Source organism: Schistocerca cancellata, chromosome 7, assembly GCF_023864275.1.
Source record: "Schistocerca cancellata isolate TAMUIC-IGC-003103 chromosome 7, iqSchCanc2.1, whole genome shotgun sequence".
Lineage (NCBI taxonomy): Eukaryota > Metazoa > Arthropoda > Insecta > Orthoptera > Acrididae > Schistocerca > Schistocerca cancellata.
In genome coordinates, this window is record NC_064632.1 from 47,398,659 (window position 1) to 47,423,092 (window position 24,434).

Sequence of the window (24,434 nt, forward strand, 5' to 3'; positions counted from 1 at the left end):
GATAGAGTAGCATGGAGAGCTGCATCATACCAGTCTCAGGACTGAAGACCACAACAACAACATTCGCAAACGAACTGTTGTTTCATGACGATGAAGATTTTCTCGATCAGGCTGTCTTCAGTGATGAATCGACCTTTCAACTTAGTGGACATGTTAACATAACACTGTGCGCATCTGGGGCTCAGAAAATTCTCACGAGGTGATACAAATGCAACGAGATTCCCCTTAAGTAACTGTTTTTTGTGCCGTATCCCGGCAGAAAGTTTATGAGCCTTTCTTTTTTGGTGAACCTACTGTAACCTGCACTTCTTACCTCGATACACTAGAGCAATGGCTCTTCCCTCAGCAGGAAGAAGATGAGCCAGAGAACTTTATTTTCCAGCAAGATGGTGCGCCACGTCACTGGCATAGCGAAGTACGCGATGGGTTCAGCTTGACTGTACCCAAGCGCTGGATAGGCCGCAAGGGGCCCAAAGACAGGACAAGCTTTGTATGGCCACCACGTTCACCCGATCTAACGCCATGCGATTGTTTTCTTTGGGGCTTCGATCGTGTGTACATTCCTTCGCTACCTCCTTGAATTAAGAAACCGGACTGAAGCAGTTGTTGCTACAATCACTGAAGACACATTTATCAACGTTTGGGAAGAACTCGGCTATAGACTTGATCTGTGCCGTGTGACAAATGGTGCTCACATTGAACATTCATAAGGTCCTTGGTAAAACTGTTTGAGTTGCTCTTTCTTTTGACATGTCATTTGTAACTGTAAGTTTAATATACGAGGGCAGTTCAATAAGTAATGCAACACATTTTTTTTCTGAAACAGGGGTTGTTTTATTCAGCATTGAAATACACCAGGTTATTCCCCAATCTTTTAGCTACACAACACTATTTTTCAACGTAATCTCCATTCAATGCTACGGCTTTACGCCACTTTGAAATGAGGGCCTGTATGCCTGCACGGTACCATTCCACTGGTCGATGCCGGAGCCAGCGTCGTACTGCATCAATAACTTCTTCATCATCCGCGTAGTGCCTCCCACGTATTGCGTCCTTCATTGGGCCAAACATATGGAAATCCGACGGTGCGAGATCGGGGCTGTAGGGTACATGAGGAAGAACAGTCCACTGAAGTTTTGTGAGCTCCTCTCGGGTGCGAAGAGTTGTGTGAGGTCTTGCGTCGTCATGAAGAAGGAGAAGTTCGTTCAGATTTTTGTGCCTACGAACACGCTGAAGTCGTTTCTTCAATTTCTGAAGAGTAGCACAATACACTTCAGAGTTGATCGTTTGACCATGGGGAAGGACATCGAACAGAATAACCCCTTCAGCGTCCCAGAAGACTGTAACCATGACTTTACCGGCTGAGGGTATAGCTTTAAACATTTTCTTGGTAGGGGAGTGGGTGTGGCGCCACTCCATTGATTGCCGTTTTGTTTCAGGTTCGAAGTGATGAACCCATGTTTCATCGCCTGTAACAATCTTTGACAAGAAATTGACACCCTCAGCCACATGACGAGCAAGCAATTCCGCACAGATGGTTCTCCTTTGCTCTTTATGGTGTTTGGTTAGACAACGAGGGACCCAGCGGGAACAAACATTTGAATATCCCAACTGGTGAACAATTGTGACAGCACTACCAACAGAGATGTCAAGTTGAGCACTGAGTTGTTTGATGGTGATCCGTCGATCATCTCGAACGAGTGTGTTCGCACGCTCCGCCATTGCAGGAGTCACAGCTGTGCACGGCCGGCCCGCACGCGGGAGATCAGACAGCCTTGCTTGACCTTGCGGCGATGATGACACACGCTTTGCCCAACGACTCACCGTGCTTTTGTCCACTGCCAGATCACCGTAGACATTCTGCAAGCGCCTATGAATATCTGAGATGCCCTGGTTTTCCGCCAAAAGAAACTCGATCACTGCCCGTTGCTTGCAACGCACATCCGTTACAGACGCCATTTTAACAGCTGCGTACAGCTCTGCCACCTGTCGGAAGTTAATGAAACTATACGAGACGAAGCGGGAATGTTTGAAAATATTCCACAAGAAATTTCCGGTTTTTTCAACCAAAATTGGCCGAGAAAAAAAATGTGTTGCAGTACTTATTGAACTGCCCTCGTAATAAATATTATAGAGCGTTAAAACCCTGATATTCATTTATAAACACCCTATGTATAAGCGGGTCGGAGACGAATGGGGAGGCACTCTGGCGACAATAGGGACCGACAGCGTGGGAAATACTCTAACATAAGCGTTTTTGACAGTCGGTACGTTCTTATGGCCTGGTGCCTGGTAATGAGCAACATGTAAACAGTGAAACTGAGCGGCTTGTCGCGAGCGACTGACGCGAGCATATTAGCAAGTGGTTGAAGGGCTGTGAAACCACTAGCGGGCGACAAGGTGTTGGACGTCCACGCCGCATCGCACACTGCTGAGGTCGAAGGTTTGCTTGCTCTCTAACGCAGGATTGGCAGCGTTCTGTTGTACATGTGTTATAATAGAACACAACACTGGTGCAATGACGAGTGTTTCGGAGCGCACCGTTCAGCACTCATTGTTCAACATGGGGCTCTACATCAACCGACTCTTACGTGTTCCTAGCCGGCCGAAGTGGCCGTGCTGTTAAAGGCGCTGCAGTCTGGAACCGCAAGACCGCTACGGTCGAAGGTTCGAATCCTGCCTCGGGCATGGATGTTTGTGATGTCCTTAGGTTAGTTAGGTTTAACTAGTTCTAAGTTCTAGGGGACTAATGACCTCAGCAGTTGAGTCCCATAGTGCTCAGAGCCATTTGAACCATTTTTTTCTTGTCGTTGTTGTTATGGTCTTCAGTCCTGAGACTGGTTTGATGCAGCTCTCCATGCTACTCTATCCTGTGCAAGCTTCTTCATCTCCCAGTACCTACTGCAACCTACATCCTTCTGAATCTGCCTAGTGTATTCATCTCTTGGTCCCCCCCTACGATTTTTACCCTCCACGCTGCCCTCCAATACTAAATTGGTGATCCCTTGATGCCTCAGAACATGTCCTACCAACCGATCCCTTCTTCTGGTCAAGTTGTGCCACAAACTTCTCTTCTCCCCAATCCTATTCAATACTTCCTCATTAGTTATGTGATCTACCCATCTAATCTTCAGCATTCTTCTGTAGCACCACATTTCGAAAGCTTCTATTCTCTTCTTGTCCAAACTATTTACCGTCCATGTTTCACTTCCATACATGGCTACACTCCATATAAATACTTTCAGAAATGACTTCCTGACACTTAAATCTATACTCGATGTTAACAAATTTCTCTTCTTCAGAAACGCTTTCCTTGCCATTGCCAGTCTACATTTTATATCCTCTCTACTTCGACCATCATCAGTTATTTTGCTCCCCAAATAGCAAAACTCCTTTACTACTTTAAGTGTCTCATTTCCTAATCTAATACCCTCAAAATCACCCGACTTAATTCGACGACATTCAATTATCCTCGTTTTGTTTTTGTTGATGTTCATCTTATATCCTCCCTTCAAGACACCATCCATTCTATTCAACTGCTCTTCCAAGTCCTTTGCTGTCTCTGACTGAATTAAAATGTCATCAGCGAACCTCAAAGTTTTTATTTCTTCTCCATGGATTTTAATACCTACTCCGAATTTTTCTTTTGTTTCCTTTACTGCTTGCTCAATATACAGATTGAATAACATCGGGGAGAGGCTACAACCCTGTCTTACTCCCTTCCCAACCACTGCTTCCCTTTCATTTCCCTCGACTCTTATAACTGCCATCTGGTTTCTGTACAAATTGTAAATAGCCTTTCGCTCCCTGTATTTTACCCCTGCCACCTTTAGAATTTGAAAGAGAGTATTCCAGTCAACATTGTCAAAAGCTTTCTCTAAGTCTACAAATGCTAGAAACGTAGGTTTGCCTTTCCTTAATCTTTCTTCTAAGATAAGTCGTACGGTCAGTATTGCCTCACGTGTTCCAACATTTCTAATTTTTTTCTTACGTGTTCCAATATCAACCCAACGACAGCATCATTTACGACTACACTGGGTGCGGGATCATTGCCACTGAACCATGCATCAATGATAACATGTTGCCTGGTCGGATGAACCACATTTATTGTTACACCAGATCTATGGTCGTGTCTGGATGCGCAGTCATGCAGGTGAACGACCGCTCGAAGCATGCACTGCGGTACGGACGCAGGCCGCTAGGGCAGTATTACGCCGTGGAGGGACAGTCACTAAGCCTTCCATGTGAACTGTGGTAGTAATCGAAGGCAGCGTGACAGCTGGTGGACTGCGTGAACTTTTATGGGACCACCTGTATTTCTTCATCCTTGATGTCCTTCTCTACGAAGATAACATCTTCTACCAGGACAGCTGTCCGTCTCACATGGCCTTAATCGAGCTACAGTGGTCTGAGTAGCTTGACAGTGCATTCATGTTTATGTCTTGGCCACAACGTTCTACGATCTGAATCTGGTGGAAAACTTGTTGGACAATATCTGGCGCCAGCTCCGCCCCCACAAATCCCACTCCTGTAATTTACGTAAATTACCTGACCTGTGCGTAGACACGTGGCGCCACATACCATCGGAAAACTACCAAAGACTTGTAGTGTCCATGTCAAGTCCAGTCGCTGCTTTATTGCGTTCCACAGGCGGACCAACAAGCTATGAAGCAGGTAGTAATACGGTTTTGGTTCATATACTCATGACACACTCTCTTTTATGAACGACAAGACGAAATCTGTGCAGAAGGAAGTCCTCAATCCAGTCGTTCACCTGTCATAATATTTCGCATGCAATTGTTATGTTTATTAGGCCGTGGTGCGGAATTTTATTGAAAACTTCCTGGAGTCAAAGAAACGAGGCATAATCCTGAGCTCCTCTGTGTACTGCCATCTGAGTTTCGTGAACTGACGACGGAACACTCAAACATGTTAATTAAGGATTCTGATGAGTCTCAGGTATGTTGTGGAGAGGCCCGTCTCTACTACTTGGCTGGCGGCAGCCATTAGTTTTCGAGAAAATCGATTTGAACTTTTGTACATACCTGCTGTACCAGTAACATTAGTCGTTTTTAGTCCAATCGAATGTGGCTCAGCGGTTAAAGTTAGCAGCCACCATGCTGGCCGTACAGTTTCAAACCCCCATCCTTGTACTTTTTATGTATTAAATATTACTTAAGTGTCGTGCAACATTATTCAGAAACAGTCACTTCCGCCGTAATAATTTCATTAATAAATCCATCATTACAGCACATTTCTTCAAATGTATACTCCGTTTGTCGCTCATACTCAAAACTCCAAATATTTGACGGCTTCACAGAGTTCCCAACGACGACGAAGTATTAGCAGCTGCGGAAAGATTCCACATACAGATGGAAGTACTCATCGCTGATATTTGAGTTGATTCTGTTGTAATTAGCACTTATAGGAGCGACTGCCAGTATCAATACACGTACTACAGATCCCTCGCAAGACAAGGAGCGAAACCCGGTATGAGCGGCATTAGTTATTCCTTCACAGCACATTATACTGTAATTACGTCGGGAAAAATATTCCCTTTCCACCTGTGAAATTCGCTCAGATTGTTCAAAAAATATTTGACGATTTGACTCATGAATTACGAAGAGTAATTGTGACCTGAACCAAATCAAGGAAGTTCACGAAAGTGGTGCACGAAGAGTTTCTAAAATATCTCATTCTTCCGTATGTGGGACAAGAAAAAAATCCTTTATGCTATTGATTTGTAGGGAAGGTGGACTGATCAGACACTTTACGATCAGATCTTTGTAGATGAAAGATAAGCGTGAACCTGAACCGCAAAAGTTATCCCACACGAATGAACTCCCCTATGTTAACAAAAATGTTCAAGTGTGTGTGAAATCTTATGGGACTTAAATGCTAAGGTTATCAGTCCCCAAGCTTACACACTACTTAACTTAAATTATCTTAAGGACAAACACACACACCCATGCCCGAGGGAGGACTCGAACCTCCGCCGGGACCAGCTGCACAGTCCATGACTGCAGCGCCTGAGACCGCTCGGCTAATCCCGCGCGGCTTGACAGAGGTCTCGCCCCTAAATATCACATTAGGATATTTAGGGGTGAGACCAATGACAATTTTGATAGTTCCCGTACCCACAGGCAGATCGAAACACTTATCTCTAAGCTTTTACATTTGAGGGTTAGCCCGTTTTTCCACGCATGTCTTCAGTTCATGATATCGACTTGCTAAAAACTAACAGATGAATCGTTTGAGGAAAGAGTCCATAAAAATACATTCTTTAATTCAGAATCAATTTAGTACAGCTGCCTTCATAGGAATGATAAAATATGCGCAGTTCGCAACGGGGTTGGTCGGAAGAAGAACAATCTTTCTGAAATTAAACAAAATGTGTTGGCCGATATCGCTTCTGAAACATCTGCGTGGCTGCAAGGCAGTAGCTTTCATTAAATGTGCGTGACGGGCTTCGAATTTGTGTTTCGGTTGCTTCTGCGACAAATTCAATACGGAATTGTGTTCCAGCACATCAACCGAAGCAAGCCGTAGCCTGCAAGACGAATCTGTAGTCTATTCTGTAACAAACGGAACTCATATTTGAAGTTGATTCCTGCATTTATGTATTAACAAATTACAAGGGTGTAAATGTTTATTTTTGGATAATTTTGCATGACGTATACAGTCTAGCGTATCTTGTACCAATAAATTGGAAAAAAGTATACGGAGAGGGTTTGAACCAGTACAGCCTCCGTGGAGGACGCAAATTTTAACCGCTGAGCTACATTCGCTTGATCATAACATGATTAACGTTAGGGGTATAGGAAGTAACAATAAAAAAATCCAACACTGATTTTCTTGGATGGGTGTCGTCGCTTGAAAGGCCGCTTGAGGAGTCCTCAGGACAGAGCTACAACTTTGCTAAAACCCATCAAAATCTGTGATTAACATTTCTGAGGTTCCCCGTGTCGGACAAGCCTCATGAGGGCAAATAACAAGTAGCTTAAATAAACAAGCAGCGAAATTAATACCCAATCGCCAAAGAGGAGCCCAATTTTTAGGCCTGTACCAGGTCAGGGCCCTCACGGCGTTATTAAAAATGGTGTATGTCATCGTGTGAGATAGCACTCCACGCTCTTTCCTTCTGGTGTGGCATCTGGTTCAAATATTTTAACACTAAAGCAGTCAAGACCAAAAAGGAAGCCAACTTAGGAGCTTACGTCCCTTCGAAGACAAGATTACTACAGAAGGAGCACAAGCTCCTGTTTTGGAGGGGTAGAGGGAAAAATCGCCATATACTTTCCAAAGGAACCATCTGAGCATTTGTCTAGAGTGAATTAGGGAAATCACCGAAAATATCAACCTGCGTGGTGAATATAACTTGAAATGCCATCGTCTAAACTGCGAGTCCATCGTCTTCTCGCCGCGCCACCTCACTCGCATGTGCCATACGCCTATCCATCACGTCCCACATATGCTAAATTCAATACAGATCTGCCAACTGTGCTGGACAGGTTAACTGATGATCCTCGCAAAGATCGTGTCTGTGTCACACTCGCAGCAAGTACTTCATATGATCCTCATGCACCACATGCAATGCCTACGGAGTTTGTGAAGTGTCACATAAGAACTTTACGGTATAACAGATCTGAAAACGATTGAATCTACCTGAAGCTGGTGTATATTATACTAGAGACATCCCGCGCCCTCCCTGGAAGCTTCGCAAAGTATCAGGACGACTTCTCTGGCGTAGCGGTAGTACGTCCACATCTGCATAAGTCCTCCGCAAGCTATCACACGGTTCACGGCCGCAGGTATCCTGTACCACCACTAGTCATTGTTTCTGAGTTCCCTGCTGCAACCGTAAATGACAGATCCGTCAGCGCGCTGTCCTTTTTCTGTATATGTGTTTATCGCTATCGTATGACTTTAGTCACCTCAGTGTGTATAGAAGTAGTGTCAATATTTTTTAGCCGGCCGCGGTGGTCTAGCGGTTCTGGCGCTGCAGTCCGGAACCGCGGGACTGCTACGGTCGCAGGTTCGAATCCTGCCTCGGGCATGGGTGTGTGTGATGTCCTTAGGTTAGTTAGGTTTAAGTAGTTCTAAGTTCTAGGGGACTTATGACCTAAGATGTTGAGTCCCATAGTGCTCAGAGCCATTTGAACCATTTTTTGAAGTCAATATTTTTAAAGCTCTGCCGTCTGCTTCACACCTTCGGCAAACCGTCAATGCCGCTCTCAGACACTTAATATTATTGTGCAATACTCTGTTTTGCACAGTAAATATTGGGCGTCTGACGACCGCTTAACTCCCCTCGTACAGGCACCAAGTATGGCTCCTGCAGGCTCGTGAAAACTAGTTGAAGCTGATTAGCTTGCGCACAGAAACATTTATCCAAGTCTACCGCGCACGTCATCGTTGTTTTCGGAGTATAGATCTAAGTCGTCAACATACGTGGTTGAACAATAGCTCTTTTTAAGCCATTTGAAAACATGTGTATACACTCCTGGAAATTGAAATAAGAACACCGTGAATTCATTGTCCCAGGAAGGGGAAACTTTATTGACACATTCCTGGGGTCAGATACATCACATGATCACACTGACAGAACCACAGGCACATAGACACAGGCAACAGAGCATGCACAATGTCGGCACTAGTACAGTGTATATCCACCTTTCGCAGCAATGCAGGCTGCTATTCTCCCATGGAGACGATCGTAGAGATGCTGGATGTAGTCCTGTGGAACGGCTTGCCATGCCATTTCCACCTGGCGCCTCAGTTGGACCAGCGTTCGTGCTGGACGTGCAGACCGCGTGAGACGACGCTTCATCCGGTCCCAAACATGCTCAATGGGGGACAGATCCGGAGATCTTGCTGGCCAGGGTAGTTGACTTACACCTTCTAGAGCACGTTGGGTGGCACGGGATACATGCGGACGTGCATTGTCCTGTTGGAACAGCAAGTTCCCTTGCTGGTCTAGGAATGGTAGAACGATGGGTTCGATGACGGTTTGGATGTACCGTGCACTATTCAATGTCCCGTCGACGATCACCAGTGGTGTACGGCCAGTGTAGGAGATCACTCCCCACACCATGATGCCGGGTGTTGGCCCTGTGTGCCTCGGTCGTATGCAGTCCTGATTGTGGCGCTCACCTGCACGGCGCCAAACACGCATACGACCATCATTGGCACCAAGGCAGAAGCGACTCTCATCGCTGAAGACGACACGTCTCCATTCGTCCCTCCATTCACGCCTGTCGCGACACCACTGGAGGCGGGCTGCACGATGTTGGGGCGTGAGCGGAAGACGGCCTAACGGTGTGCGGGACCGTAGCCCAGCTTCATGGAGACGGTTGCGAATGGTCCTCGCCGATACCCCAGGAGCAACAGTGTCCCTAATTTGCTGGGAAGTGGCGGTGCGGTCCCCTACGGCACTGCGTAGGATCCTACGGTCTTGGCGTGCATCCGTGCGTCGCTGCGGTCCGGTCCCAGGTCGACGGGCACGTGCACCTTCCGCCGACCACTGGCGACAACATCGATGTACTGTGGAGACCTCACGCCCCACGTGTTGAGCAATTCGGCGGTACGTCCACCCGGCCTCCCGCATGCCCACTATACGCCCTCGCTCAAAGTCCGTCAACTGCACATACGGTTCACGTCCACGCTGTCGCGACATGCTACCAGTGTTAAAGACTGCGATGGAGCTCCGTATGGCACGGCAAACTGGCTGACACTGACGGCGGCGGTGCACAAATGCTGCGCAGCTAGCGCCATTCGACGGCCAACACCGCGGTTCCTGGTGTGTCCGCTGTGCCGTGCGTGTGATCATTGCTTGTACAGCCCTCTCGCAGTGTCCGGAGCAAGTATGGTGGGTCTGACACACCGGTGTCAGTGTGTTCTTTTTTCCATTTCCAGGAGTGTATGTTTTTCTGTCGACGCAACTGTTAGTAGGAACCCCAAGCACTGAGAAAAAGAACCGGCCGGAGAAGAGATTAAGTTCGGCATGTAGTAAAATCTCAGCAGAAGTCTGCTTCCTTGGTCGACACTCCAGACATAGGACCGGACGCTGTTCCTTCAGAAGCCAGAGACGGCGTCAGAAAACGTCGCCAAAGGAACGTCGCAGTCGGTGCGATCGACGCAGGAGAGATTCCCGGGGCTACACATGGGAGAGGGCAGGAAGCTCAGGGGAATTCTTTGACACACTCGGGACTTTGTATGCAATATTCCCGCGCGGGGCGTCGCGCTCTTAGCCGCCTTTTTCATTCCGCGCGTCCTTTTTCCAGGGCTCCGTTCATCCGCAGACAACTACTGTACATAACGCCGCTGCTCGCTTTGATCTTCTGCCCCTTGTTATATTCAGAGTGCGTGCCGACCGACGCCCCTGCCGTCCACGTTCTGTTGCATCTCCAAAGTCTGAGGGAATGTCTGAATGTTCCGCTCTCGTCTCGAGGCCGATATTTTCAGGTCGTAGAACAGCAAGTTTGTTAGTCTTGGATCATTCGTAACGACTAATGAAAAAGGCAACTATTCTGTTTACAAGCACCCTTTGAATGATTTCATATGGTAATATTATGATTATTTCAGAGACATGAAGCTTTTGACTGCACTCTTTCAAATCTTGAAGTTATCAAGGCTAAAATACCCGGCCTGCAGCTATTAGAGTCAAAGTACATGAAATGGACACAGTATTTGAGGAGGGAGTGAAACCTGTTCGTAATCTATCTCCGATGTTACTCAATCGATGTACAGGGCAAGCAGTACAGAAAACACCAAGGAGAAATTTGGAAAGGGAATCGAGGTGCAAAGAGAAGAAATAAAGACTTTGAGGTTACTTGATGACATTGTAATTCTTTCAGAGTCGCAAGGAACTAATAAGAGCAATTGAACAAAATGAGTAGCGTCTCGTATAGAAGTCAGAAGATGGACGTCAACAAAAGAAAAGAGAACAGTAACAAAGTGTAGTCCAAAAGTCATGGGATGGTAAGGGAATCTGGTTAGGAAATAAGACACTTGAAGTAATAGAGGTTGTCTGCGTACGGGGAACATGGTTACTGACGTTTTCTAAAATAAAGGGGATATAAAATGCTCAATCGCTGTATATGGAAAGTGAATCTAAAATATGGAAATTTGTTTACACTAAATGTAAGTTTGTGTTAGAAAATCTTTCACTAATGTAATAGTCCTGCTAGTAGCCTTGTATGCAAATGAAATAAATATCTACGACAAAAAGTACAGGCAAAAAGAAAACAGAAACTTTTGAAATACTTTGTTTCAGAAAATTGCAAAAAATTAGATGGATGGATTGAGTAAGCAATGACAAACTTTGAAGTAAGAGAGATACACTGACAGGACACATTCTGAGATAACAAGAAATGTTTAATTTGGTAACGTAGGGTACTAGGAGTGACCCAGATAGGTGTGATAGAACGGTTGGTATTTTTATATACATACGTAACTGATCTGGCAGACAGGGTGGGCAACAGTCTGCGGTTGTTGGATGATGATGCTGTGATGTACAGGAAGGTGTCGATGACAAGCGACTGTAGGTTGATACAAGATGACCTAGATCATATGTCTTGTTTGTGTGATGAATGGCAGCTGGCTCTTATCATAGAAAAATGTAAGGTAATGAGGATGAGTAGGAAAAATAAACCCGTAACGTTCGGACACAGCATTAGTAGCGTCCTGCTTGACACAGTCACGCGATTTAAAGATCTTGGCGTAACGTTGGGAAGCGATGTGAAATGGAATGAACTTATGAGGACTGTGGTGAATGGCAACTGGTCGACGTCGGTTTTTTGGGGTAATTTTAGGAAAACGTGGTTCATCTGTAAAGGAGGCTGCTTGTAGGGCTCTATTCTTGAGTGCTGCTCGAGTGTTCGCGATCCACAGGAGTACATCGAAACAATTCAGGGGCGAGCTGCTAGATTTGTTACCGGTAGGTTCGATCAGCATGCAAGTGTTACGGACATGCTTCGGGAGCCCAAGTGTGAATCCCTGAAGGGAATAGGTCATTCATTCCGAATAAAAATACTGAGATTGTTCAGAAAACCGGCATTTGAAGCTGACTGCAGAATGAGCCGACTGCCGCCATAATACATTTTGCGTTAGGGACCACGGAGATAAGGTAGAAGAAATTAGGGCTCATACGGAGGCATATTCATAGTTGTTTTTCCCTCGCTATATTTAAGAAAACCTACCAAAACCTAAGTATACACCGGTGTCCAGAATGAAAGCAACAAACCGCCACTTCCCAGTCCTGTGTCTAATTCACGATATAATCACACAAAGTGTCAACAGATATCCGTATGATCGTGTTCTGCACGGAAGATGGGATTCCGCGTGTGGTGTCACCGCCAGACACCACACTTGCTAGGTGGTAGCTTTAAATCGGCCGCGGTCCACTAGCACATGTCGGACCCGCGTGTCGCCACTGTCAGTATTTGCAGACAGAGCGCCACCACACGGCAGGTCTAGAAAGACGTACTAGCACTCGCCCCAGTTGTACGACGACTTTGCTAGCGACTACCCTGACGAAGCCTTTCTCTCATTTGCCGAGAGACAGTTAGAATAGCCTTCAGCTAAGTCCATGGCTACGACCTAGCAAGGCGCCATTAACCATATTTAAAGTGTCTCATTTGTATCGTCAGGAGCGATGACCCACAAGGATGAATTAAAGTTAAGTATTAACGCAGCTAAGTACTTTTCTTTATAACATTCAATACGTATCCTGTTCCAGACTTCACGCGAGTCGGCGTGAGTTGACGCGTGCCCTTTCGGTATCCCCGCCTTGTGTCTAGACTGTCTTGTCTAGACACAACACCGCCAACGGATAACCACGCCAACGATAACGTCAGGGCACCTACCAAACGGGGTAGTGTTTGGCGAATAGTCCCACCTCCACAATCGCTGTGTACACAGTTCAAAATGGTTCAAATGGCTCTGAGCACTATGGGACTCAACATCTTAGGTCATAAGTCCCCTAGAACTTAGAACTACTTAAACCTAACTAACCTAAGGACATCACACACACCCATGCCCGAGGCAGGATTCGAACCTGCGACCGTAGCAGTCCCGCGGTTCCGGACTGCAGCGCCAGAACCGCTAGACCACCGCGGCCGGCTGTGTACACAGTCACAGACGGTGCAGTATGGCACAGAGAAGACGCCTACGAGGCTCTCCACAGTGGAGGGTCGTAGGACGAATGGAAGCAAGACAGTCGCAAGCATATAATCGCTCTGGTCTTTCTCGGATGTGGCGACAGTTTAAAATGTATATGAAGATAGTAACTGTTCTCGAAAAGACAGATACCATTGATGACCGTGCAGCTTCTCTAGAAAAAATGATAATTAATTGAAACCCTCAGGTGCCCACAGGTGTTGTTGACATACCTAGATGGGGACAGCTGAAAATGTGTGCCCCGACCGGGACTCGAACCCGGCATCTCCTGCTTACACGGTAGACGCTCTATCCGTCTGAGCCACCGAGGACACAGATGAAAAGCGCGACTGCAGGGGCTTATCCCTTGCACGCTTCCCGTGAAACCCACATTCCCAACTGTCCACAAGTGGGCGCGAGTAACGAGTGGGTGGGCAAAGTATCTGTTAGGAACAATACGTATGTAGATTGTGGACAGTTCGGAATGTGGGTCTCACGGGAAGCGTGCAAGGGATAAGTACAGTGCATGGCGTAGAGTACTTCGTTCCAATAATTTTATTGGTAATCCTTCCCATCCCATTTGGATATTGAGAAAGGAAAAAATGACAATCTATATGTTTCTGTTCCAGGTTGCCAGTACCAATCGACTAATAACTGAACCCTGGACCATCGAGGGTCAAAAGTAGCTCTCGTAAACGACAGGACATGAACAAAGTAAACCACTCGAATACAACACAGTATTCTATAACCCTTTCTTGACAATTGCTGGCAACGGTGCACGAATGCCTACAATATAGCATTGATTCTTTTGGACCGAGGTTTCTAAAACCGTGGATGTTCACGCGAAATAATATCAGAATGTCGTCATTATTCCAGCAAAATCTAGGGAACTTTAAAACCTTACACAACAAAATTTTTGAAGGAATTTCCCCTGTTAATTAATTGGTGGCGAGGACAAACAAATCCGAAATTATGGGACTATATATTTCTAGATTAAAAAGGTTGCTACAGTGCAGTCCTCAAGTGACTCCTTTCAAATTCATTTCAATAATGGAACCCTGCGTTACCTATTTTTATGGTCAGGAAAAAATATGATCAAAAATATTGGAAACTGCTTTTATTTCATCCACAGAGAAAAAGAAGCCACATCTCCAGAAGACTGCATCAAAACACATTCCTTTGTACATCATAATTATTATCGCCAATATTCTGTCATGATTTGCTGCAAAACTGCGCGATGAGGGTGAACATTTTGTAAATGTTTTCCAGATTTGTTTTTGTATAGATACCTTAAAACAACCTGGTAATTTTAGAAATGTGGTTTTTTATAACTTGTGGAATATGCCGAGTAAAATACGGCTTGCCCTATTTTTACTACGAGTATCACCACATCACGTGTAAATCGTCAACTGCAAAATAGTAAAAGCAATTTTACGTACGCTGTTCTAGTGAACGCCTTGCAATCCCTTCCTGGAAATTTATTTGCAACTGTGCATTTTGCTTTGCGTTTCCTTTTCAAGGTCTTTATGAAAATGTTAATAAATACGATATATTAAGAATTGTTTCAGTTTATTTGTAGTGCAAGTGACGGAATAACAGAATAATTGGTTTCCCCAGGTAGACTTTAATCTAGGACTCACGGATTACCTTTATCTACATTTTCGGCTGCTGAGGTCTTCGCTAACATAAATGGCTGACGCCTCGACCAGTCAACACCAAAAATGCTATTTCTTGCTGAACGGTCAGCCATTTCGAGCTCCCATCTCTATCACTTTCACTCTGGCCAAGCCCTGCATATTACCATAAATTTTGACGAAATAGGTTGTGCCGAAGTTGGCGCTGTCGCATAATCATTTGAATGTTGCCACCAATTTACTCCAAAACGTGGTAGTTTAACTAGAGAAAGTCAACTTCTTCCCCGCTGTTTTCCCAATTTAAAGCATTTCAGGTAATTTATGTGCAACGATATACAGGAAAAAGAAACACTCTTGTGAGACACGGGAGGGCCCAGTCCAATTAATTCCCGTAATAGCGAGACACCTGCGTTACCCCGGCGGGCGTAGACGGTAGGGAGCGACCTTACCGCAGAGGGCAGAGGCGCAGCCATATTTTCCATCTCATTACAGCGATGAGATGGGACGAGACGTCTCCTTACCCGGCGGCGAGTAGAGAGCCCAGATTAAGGGGGGCGTCGCCGCCCGGTACCGCAGGGGTTGACGGCGCGGCAGGTCTCCGTTTGATGTCTCACCCCCACACTGCGCTCCGGCGTGTCACAGACGTTTCCGCGAAAAAGTCAGAGCCGCCGTGTTCTTTGCGGTCAGGGAGCAAGGGTGGAGCGAGGCACCCGCGCGTAAGTTAATGACGTCAGACGTGCAAGCAACGCGAGCTACACTGTGTGTGTGTGTGTGTGTGTGTGTGTGTGTGTATACGCGCACGAGCGCTTCAATTAGATGGCTCGGAGCACACGGTTGTATACTAAAGGCGTCCTCTTTGCCGTCTGTTGCAGTTCAATTTCGTGGGCAAGTTACTCGGACCCAAGGGTAACTCCCTCAAGAGGCTTCAGGAGGACACGATGACGAAGATGGCCGTTCTAGGCAGAGGTTCCATGAGAGACAAGGCCAAGGTAAGCTGCGCGACCAGCGTTCTCTTCTCTCCCTCTCTGTCAGTCTGTCCTCTCTCTCTCTCTCTCTCTCTCTCTCTCTCCACCTTCCTGCATCCCTAACTATAAGCAGCGTTCCTGCATTTATTCCCTGTGTTTATTTACCACGAAAGTCTCGTATAAACGACACGCATTCTCAAGCCTGTGTAAGCCGACATGCTGCCCTCTAGTAACTTTTTTATCGAAATAATATTAGGGTGATTTTCTTTGCATATGTTCTTCGTACGAGGGTCACTCCAAACGAAATGCACACCATTTTTTTTTAAATCCATCTTTTATTCTAACTGTTTGAAAGATTTACAGCCTGTAGATCATCCATTAGGAACAATATTTTCAGTTCTCCACATAATTTCCATCCCTCTCAACTGCCTTACGCCATCTCGGAACCAGCGCCTGTACACCCGCACGGTAAAATTCTGGACCAACCTGATGGAGCCACTGTTGGGCAGAGTGCACAAGGGAGTCATCATCTTCAAACCTTGTTCCACGAAGAAAGTCTTTCAGTTTCCCAAAGAGATGATAGTCACATGGAGCCAGGTCAGGGCTGTAAGATGGGTTTTTCAGTGTTGTCCATCCGAGTTTTGTCATCGCTTCCATGGTTTCTTGACTGACATGCGGCCGTGCATTGTCGTGCAACAGCAAAACATCCTCCTTTTGCCGATGTGGTCGAACGCGACTCAGTCGAGCTTGAAGTTTCTTCAGTGTTGTCACATATGCATCAGAATTTATGGTGGTTCCACTTGGCATGATGTCCACAAGCAAGAGTCCTTCAGAATCGAAAAACACTGTAGCCATAACTTATCCAGCAGAAGGTGCGGTTTTGATTTTTTTTTCTTGGGTAAATTTGCATGATGCCACTCCATTGATTGCCTCTTCGTCTCTGGTGAAAAATGATGGAGCCATGTTTCATCACCTGTCACAATTCTTGCAAGAAATTCATCTCCACCATTCAGGTACTGTTCCAAAAGTTCGCTGCATACCGTTTTTCTTGTTTCTTTGTGAGCCACTGTCAACATCCTGGCAACCCACCTGGCCCAAATCTTTTTAACGCCAACACTTTCAGTATTCTGGAAACACTTCCTTCCCCTATCCTAACGTAGCGTGACAATTCGTTCACTGTGATGCATCTGCCAGCAGTCACCATTTCGTTAACTCTCTGCACATTGTCTGGAGTGTGCGCAGTACGCGGCCTGCCGCTGCGAGGACAGTCCTCAATATTGCCGTGCCCGCTTTCATCACGTAACCTGCTTGCCCACCGACTAACTGTACTGCGATCGACAGCAGCATCTCCATACACCTTTTTCCACCTCTTGTGGATGTTTCCCACTGTCTCGTTTTTACAGTACAGGAATTCCATGACAGCACGTTACTTCTGACGAACGTCAAGTGTAGCAGCCATCTTGAAGACATGCTGTGACGGCGCCACTCACGGGAACAGGTTGAACTAAGTTTGAAAACAAGCGAGAAGGATGTATCTACACACTGTAAGACTTTCACACATGCAGAATGAAAGCTGTATTTTTACAAAAATAGTATGCATTTCTTTTGGAGTGACCCTCGTAACATCATCTTCTACTGAACTTGTAATATCTGCCACTGCAGGTGGTTGTTTTTATGATCAAACACCAAACTAGTTTACCTAGTAGGTTATTACATGTAGCGTAACTTATATTTTGTTTAGACATTGCTTTTAGCTTCACGTAAAAACTGATATAATGAAAGTATGATACTATTTTGTGAGAAACAGCTTTTAACAGAATACTTGGAAATAACGGAAGACAAAAACTGTACAAGAATACCGATGAAATAAAAATTATCGGTTTTGGGCGTCATACAGTTATTCTCCTTCTTCTGCCTGTTCCGGTCTCACTATCTCCTCCTTGGCCTTTGCACACACCTTCTTCGACTCAGATAGTATTGCTTGTTGTGGGGTTCTCTGAGGTGACGTATGCAGTACATGCTCTTTCCAGTCCTGCTTTTGTTAAATTACCTCTTCAGTTGTTGGTTGTGTCACAAGTTCTTTCCTTTTCGTCATTTCTTATTTTTTCTTCTATTTTCCATCGTTCCATATATGTAAGGGTCTTCATTCCTGATACTTCAAATTGCCTTAGCTATTAAGGTCTTAATGAGAAACTTACTTGTCCATAACGAGTAGCGTCATGACTTTATAAAATTTCATTTCTGTTTCTCATCTCATTTTACCCTTTCCTTTTCTTCTTATCGTGGGACGTATACTCGTAAGTTTATGGTGGTTAATTTTCTTATTCATGTGTCTCTCTAATTCAGAACTTATGCCACAGCCCAGGTAATGGAAATGGGATACCTAGTCTGTTATTATGTTAGTGATAATTACCTTATTTCTTAACAGGTATTTTCCTTAAAAGGCTTTTGTTTTGTTGTGGTATCATCAGATTATAACTTAAGCTCATGTTGTGTAATCTATGTACTGTCGTTTATAATTTGGCTTCACTGTATTATATGTTGGCCAGGTCACTGGCAAAAAGTAACGTATTAAGGAACTTGCCTGAACCATTTCTTATACCTTCTGGTACTCCGTCCTTCATCTAATCCTTGGTGAAGTTGTCGATGTTGATGATGAGCAGTGCTGATGACGGACTTCAGCCTTGCGTTATTCCCTGATTTACCTCGATGTCTGGTGCCAGCTGTTTGCGGAATGTGTTCTTATTTTTGTGTTTTTATCAGGTGCCCGGATAAATGTCTTTTCGCCTTTTTTGAACGGAGATTTTCATTGTGTATGCGCTCAAATGCTTTCTCATAGTACTTAGATGCTATATGTGGTGTGATTAAACATATTAGTAGGGGATAGACCTTGCATCATGATAGGCATGACAGCCACGAACTTATTACGTGAAGACGGCATTTTTCTCAACTAGGCTATAGTTATTTAAGCGTCTTCTTCGTTGCTGAGATAGCATTTTAAGCCATTGTCGAGTGGTGTTCTGTATAAAAAGGACGCTACTTTACCACCACGGAATGGGAACACAATAGTGTGAATATAACTTCACGAAAAGGTAGTTGTCTTTCAACAGGATTCCATTCGTATGGAAAAGCCAGCGTAGTCACGTGACGTGTTTCCTATCGTTCTGGTACGCAAATTGTATTGTTCTAGGTGATTTCACAGACGCTTAATGGGAAGCCGTCAACAACACCGCAATCTCTAAATCAAAACAAGCGATAGTGAACGTGAGAAACAGCTTTCCTACATACAGGGTGTTTAAGAAACTCCCACATATTCGTAAACGAGGTAGAAGAGGAGAGTGTTGTACCGTGATGATATTGTACCTAGAAACACATGATGTCTCCTGGTCAATGTTTGAGTCTAGCCACTGTAAGCAGTCTGCAGCATTTTCTAATGTTTTTGTTGTGAGACTTGAGGGTACGATTTGTGCAGCTTATTACAATTTCTACATATATAACTGTTCTGTAATATACTAAAGCTACCTGGAGAATATTGTTAATTCTTCAGTTACAGAGTTTAACGGCGAGTAAAATTCTGCGTATGTTCAAAACTAGTTATATAATTTGTGGGTGGTTAAGCCATGTTCTGTTAGTTTTACTCCATCTTGCGACTTGAAACATAAGATAGTCTTCTACCATGTAAAACGTGATTTCTGTAAACGAATTGAGTTTTCTTTAATGTATTAATAATTTTCCCTGTTTTGAATATGGAAACCTGTTTTAGCTACCAACAGCTTCTGTTCCAAAGTATTTCTAACTTGTAATTGGATTCTGATAATACTGCACTTCTTTTTAATTTTATTTCTATTTCTGATAAATGGTGGGTAGCAGATTGATAATGTAACACACAGACTATTACATACACTATTGACGAAATTTTATCCTCTCCAACACTTTTAAATTTAAACAGAGCATTTTTGCCTAGGTACAAGAACATATTGGATCCGGGAACCATATTTCACTTTCGGGAAAGCCTTACTTTTCCAGAAGATTTTATGTAATTTCAGAAAAAGATTGCAGCACATATAAATGGAATGCTATCATTCCAAATTGGAACGAGAAAATGTATTTACCTTTTACGAGTACGAATCAATAAGTCTGTGTCTTTAATTTTTACTAGCCGAAATGAGGTACTGACAGGTGGGTACAAATATACATACTTTTCTACGTACACTAAACAATTTTTCAACGTAGTACCCACGCCGGTTCCGACATTTTCCCCATCGTGACAACAAATCTGAGATGCTCCTGTGGTAGAAATCGTCCGGATGACTGTGGAACCATCGTGGCATTGCTGTCTTGACTCCATCGTTTAGCGAGAATCGCCATCCTGCCGGGAACTTCTTCAGTAGACCGTAAACTTGGAAATCACTAGGGAGAGGTCCGGATTGTATGGTGTGTGTTCCACACTCAACCAATAAAATGACGGGAGCTTGTCTGCGGTTCTGATTGTCACACGTGACCTCGCACTGTGGTGGATAACGACATCGTCTTGACTGAGAGCCCCTCAGCCGGTCCTTGTGGTCAAGCGGTTCTAGGCCCTTCAGTCAGGAACCGCGCGACCCACTACGGTCGCAGGTTCGAATCCTACCTCGGGCATGGATGTGTGCGATATCCTTAGGTTAGTTAGGTTTAAGTAGTTCTAAGTCTAGGGAACTGATGACCTCAGATGTTATGTCCATAGTGCTAAGAGCCATTTTTGAGAACCCCTCAGTGCTTCTTCATGATTGCAGCCCGCAGACGTGACGGTGTGGAACAGTAGATGACGGCATTGATGGCTGCACCCAGTGACACGAAATCCAGCAGAGGCCGTCCACGGAGATCCCATAAGACCGTTGACATAACGTTCCCAATACATGACACTGAACGGAATTTCTTTGTCACAGGTGAATCCAGATGTTGCCACATCATGCTCTGCTGCTTCGACGCTGGCGTGATATGCAGTATCCATGCTGCTTCGCCAGTAACAGTGCGGTCTAAGGAACTGTCACCCTTATCGAAATAACGTTGCAGAATATTCAGTGAAGCAACTATTCCCTTGCCTTCATGATGTCATCACACCGTTTACGCACCGACCAACATAAACCCTTCCGATACCCTACGGACCCGTGAACGATGGCGTAAACACCCCCATACGAAGTGCCAAACTCCGAGGAAATCTCCTTGACATGCACGCACCGTTTCGCTTTCACCATTGCATCCACGCCGGAAATGTTGTTGTCAGTCAGCGATGAACGCGGACTTCGCGAAAGCTCATTGTCATGCAAGTCGCCTATTGCGAACTCACAGCACTTCCTCCTCCTCCGCCTCCTTCTCCACCACTTCCTCCTCGTCAGACTTCTCAAAGCGAACTCAATACATGGGCTGCATTTCCCTGCGGATTTCGATAGATGTTCGTCCCTTGCTCCACACAAAGCGAATTACACTTCGTTGCTCGTACGTCGTGGATGTGTGAAGCACTTTAGCTGTGTTCCATTCCTCAGATACGGAAAGTTCTTCCAACACGTATTTAAAAATTGGAAGAAATAAACTTCTGAAATGATTCCTCCATTTCTGATTAATATGGCGTTAGTGCCATCTAGGACAGTAGCTTGACCATTTTTTGTTTCATTTAAGGCTGAATTTAATTCTTTTACCCTGGTTTGATTTACAGAATTACCATCGGTTTTTATAGAATAACTTCGTTCACTATCTTCATCATATCACAAATTTCTGTAATTGGTGTATTAATTGATTTTCTGGTATTATGTTAATGTTTGCAATATCATTCACCGGTTTATTCTCATGCTTCATGATACCTAGCATTTCATTTTAAAAACACATCTTAGTGCCAGTAAAATCAAACGTTACAGAACTTCACGATTTTAAAAATCAAACATTTAAAAGTTTCTTTTATAATGAACTTTGTTGGTACTGGGTTTGGATCCTGGTCAGTGCTGCTCAAAACCTGCCTGCTATGACACTTTCATCTTAATCGATTACGTATACTGAGCGGTAAGCAATCGTTCCTTCATTATGTGTAATTCACATCCTAATCAACACTAAAATGTTTGCCTGAACCATTTCAATATTAGCCACGAGACAACAGCATGTCCCAACATCAGTTGAAATAGGTTTAAATTCCAACCGATCCTGAACATCCGTTTCCATGAAACCTAAACAATACAATCACTGCGTCTAAGCAGAAGCGGGATTAGCACCACACCAGCTCACAGTACTTAATCGAGGGCTCTTCTCTAGGCACTTTCTAAAGAAATTTGCTGGAGTGTCTCGCAATAACTTTCCGGGTCCAACGTGTCAGGATGAATGGTTAGAACTTCCCTCACAACACCATCGAGTCACGCCTTCCACAGTGTCAAGTCTGTATTCCATCCAATACGTCACGGGGCTGCCTCTCCTGCTGACAGCCGTTGCCGCTACTAGTCCGCAGTCATTACCGCCCTGCACCGAAGATGCCCAAGCTTCCACCCGCAAAAACCCGCGAGGTATCGCCGGTTATGCCTGAGTGATGCCAACCTTGTGCCCAAGAAACCAACTCGTACCGCCCTTGTCACGCCGTTTTGGGGGGAATCGCGAATTTTTTATACTTATATTTTCGCTTCCAGTACTTTCGTACCTACCTTTGTGGCCTACGTGCCCAGTAGAATCATCGCCTCAACACAAGTTGTTTGTTCTTTTAAAACACGCCTAGCCAGAAATTTTCCCGTGCTGCACCTGACTGACCAATGAGAAATTTAGTGGAGGAATCAGTTGATGACTGCGGTACGTTGTCTCTGGCTCTGTCTCACAGCTAAGCATGACGTCCATCTTTTCCTCTGCCTCCAACTTGCCCTCGGACTTACGACATTTTGCATAGCCACTCCAGTTTGGGCCGGCCGGAGTGGTTCAAAAATGGTTCAAATGGCTCTGAGCACTATGGGACTTAACTGCTGTGGTCATCAGTCCCCTAGAACTTAGAACTACTTAAACCTAACTAACCTAAGGACATCACGCACATCCATGCCCGCGGCAGGATTCGAACCTGCGACCGTAGCGGTCTCGCGGTTCCAAACTGTAGCGCCTAGAACCGCGCGACCGATGCGGTCGCAGTTTCGAGTCCTGCCTCGGGCATGGATGTGAGTGATGTCCTTAGGTTAGTTAGGTTTAATTAGTTCTAAGTTTTGGGGGACTGATGACCTCAGATCTTAAGTCCCGTAGTGCTCAGAGGCATTTCAATCATTTTTGAACTCCGGTTTGATGATGGTCTTTTCTTATTCTCAAGTGCGCGACCGATTAACTGTCGCATCTTTGAATAGATTTGATGGTGATTTTAAAACTTACTACTTTATTTAGTATCTGTGGATGAACACAATCCTGCCAGCCCCTAAATTCACTTCTAGCATCCCGGTAAAATACCTTTGCGAACCGAATCCATGCTCACCTTCATGAAAACGTAGGCACCAGTTGCAAAGACTGCTTATCAACATCAAAAACAGCTCATAAAATATTTCCACTTTCATAATCAAGTTGGCAATTCAAGTGGATCTCATCAATCAATAGGTCACGTCTGTCCTTTACAGATAAAGCTCAGACATTGCCTTTCAGGTAATTAAGATGGTGGTCACTCTGCTGCTCAGTGATAGAGTCTCGTGGAAGCCGGTGACAAAGCCTCGACGATGTATCAGGACTTGGCACGAGAAAGCTGCAAGCACTTCTCACAAATCTATAAGCATGTGGAGTGATAGAATAGACTAATGACCACAAGATTATTTAATTACATTCATGCGTAAACGATGTTGAACCTTTACATCTCAAAAGAAGACCACATAGTGATCGGTTTCTTGCAATTTTTTATACTTATGAGAGTTGATGTTCAGAACTAAAATATCAATACGCCAAAGTTTTTCTACGCAACACACAAAAATTCTCCAGAAATTCTGTTTTGAAATTTTCGGAGTTTCTTTCATTCACTAAACTTATCGCGATTTCTCTTCCGGCTGTGTCGTTGTGTGGTAGAACGCTGCTTGCACATTGTGTGCTCAGGTTCAGTTCGTCGTGTGAGGCGGATTTTTAAGCAAGGGGCATATTTTACGTACATTGTTGTGAAACGTAAAACACATGAAGACGAAATACATAGTTATCTTAAAGATTTCTTAATTTCAACATTTTTATTAACAATCTTATATAAAAAAATCGGTGATTAAGGATTTATATTTGCAATTAAACCAGGAATTCTGTGTGCGATATTTAACCAGAAATAAGAATAGTGCATTTTTCATATAAACCGACAGCTAGATATGTGTTAATTAAATTTATCTGACGAATTTTTTATTTAAATGTGGAAGGTAATTGAAATAAACGGGAAGGGTATTGAAAACCAATAATGACAGAGACGAGACGCGATTCAGCGATCGCGCAATGGGCTACCGATATACACATATACAGATGTGTACTCAAAAGGCAGTGCATTGGCGAAGCTGTCATTTGTACTCAGGGGATTCATGTTAAAAGGTTTCCGACGAGATTATGACCGCACGACGGGAATTAACAGACTCTGAACGCGGAATGATAGTTGGAGCTAGATGCATGGCACGCTCCATTTCAGAAGTCGTTAGGGAAATGAGTGATCAGAGATCCGCAGTGTCAGGAGTGTGGCGAG

The 24,434-nt window shown here is 44.6% G+C and overlaps 1 protein-coding gene across 1 annotated transcript in view; it reads left to right on the forward strand.

The window, feature by feature from the left end:
- LOC126092638 (KH domain-containing, RNA-binding, signal transduction-associated protein 2-like) overlaps positions 1 to 24,434 on the forward strand; it is a 361,533-nt gene that overhangs the window by 224,966 nt on the left and 112,133 nt on the right. Inside the window, exon 3 of the mRNA XM_049908361.1 lies at positions 15,665 to 15,781. Within this exon, the coding sequence (XP_049764318.1) occupies positions 15,665 to 15,781 (117 nt within the window). The remainder of the gene's footprint in view (positions 1 to 15,664; positions 15,782 to 24,434) is intronic.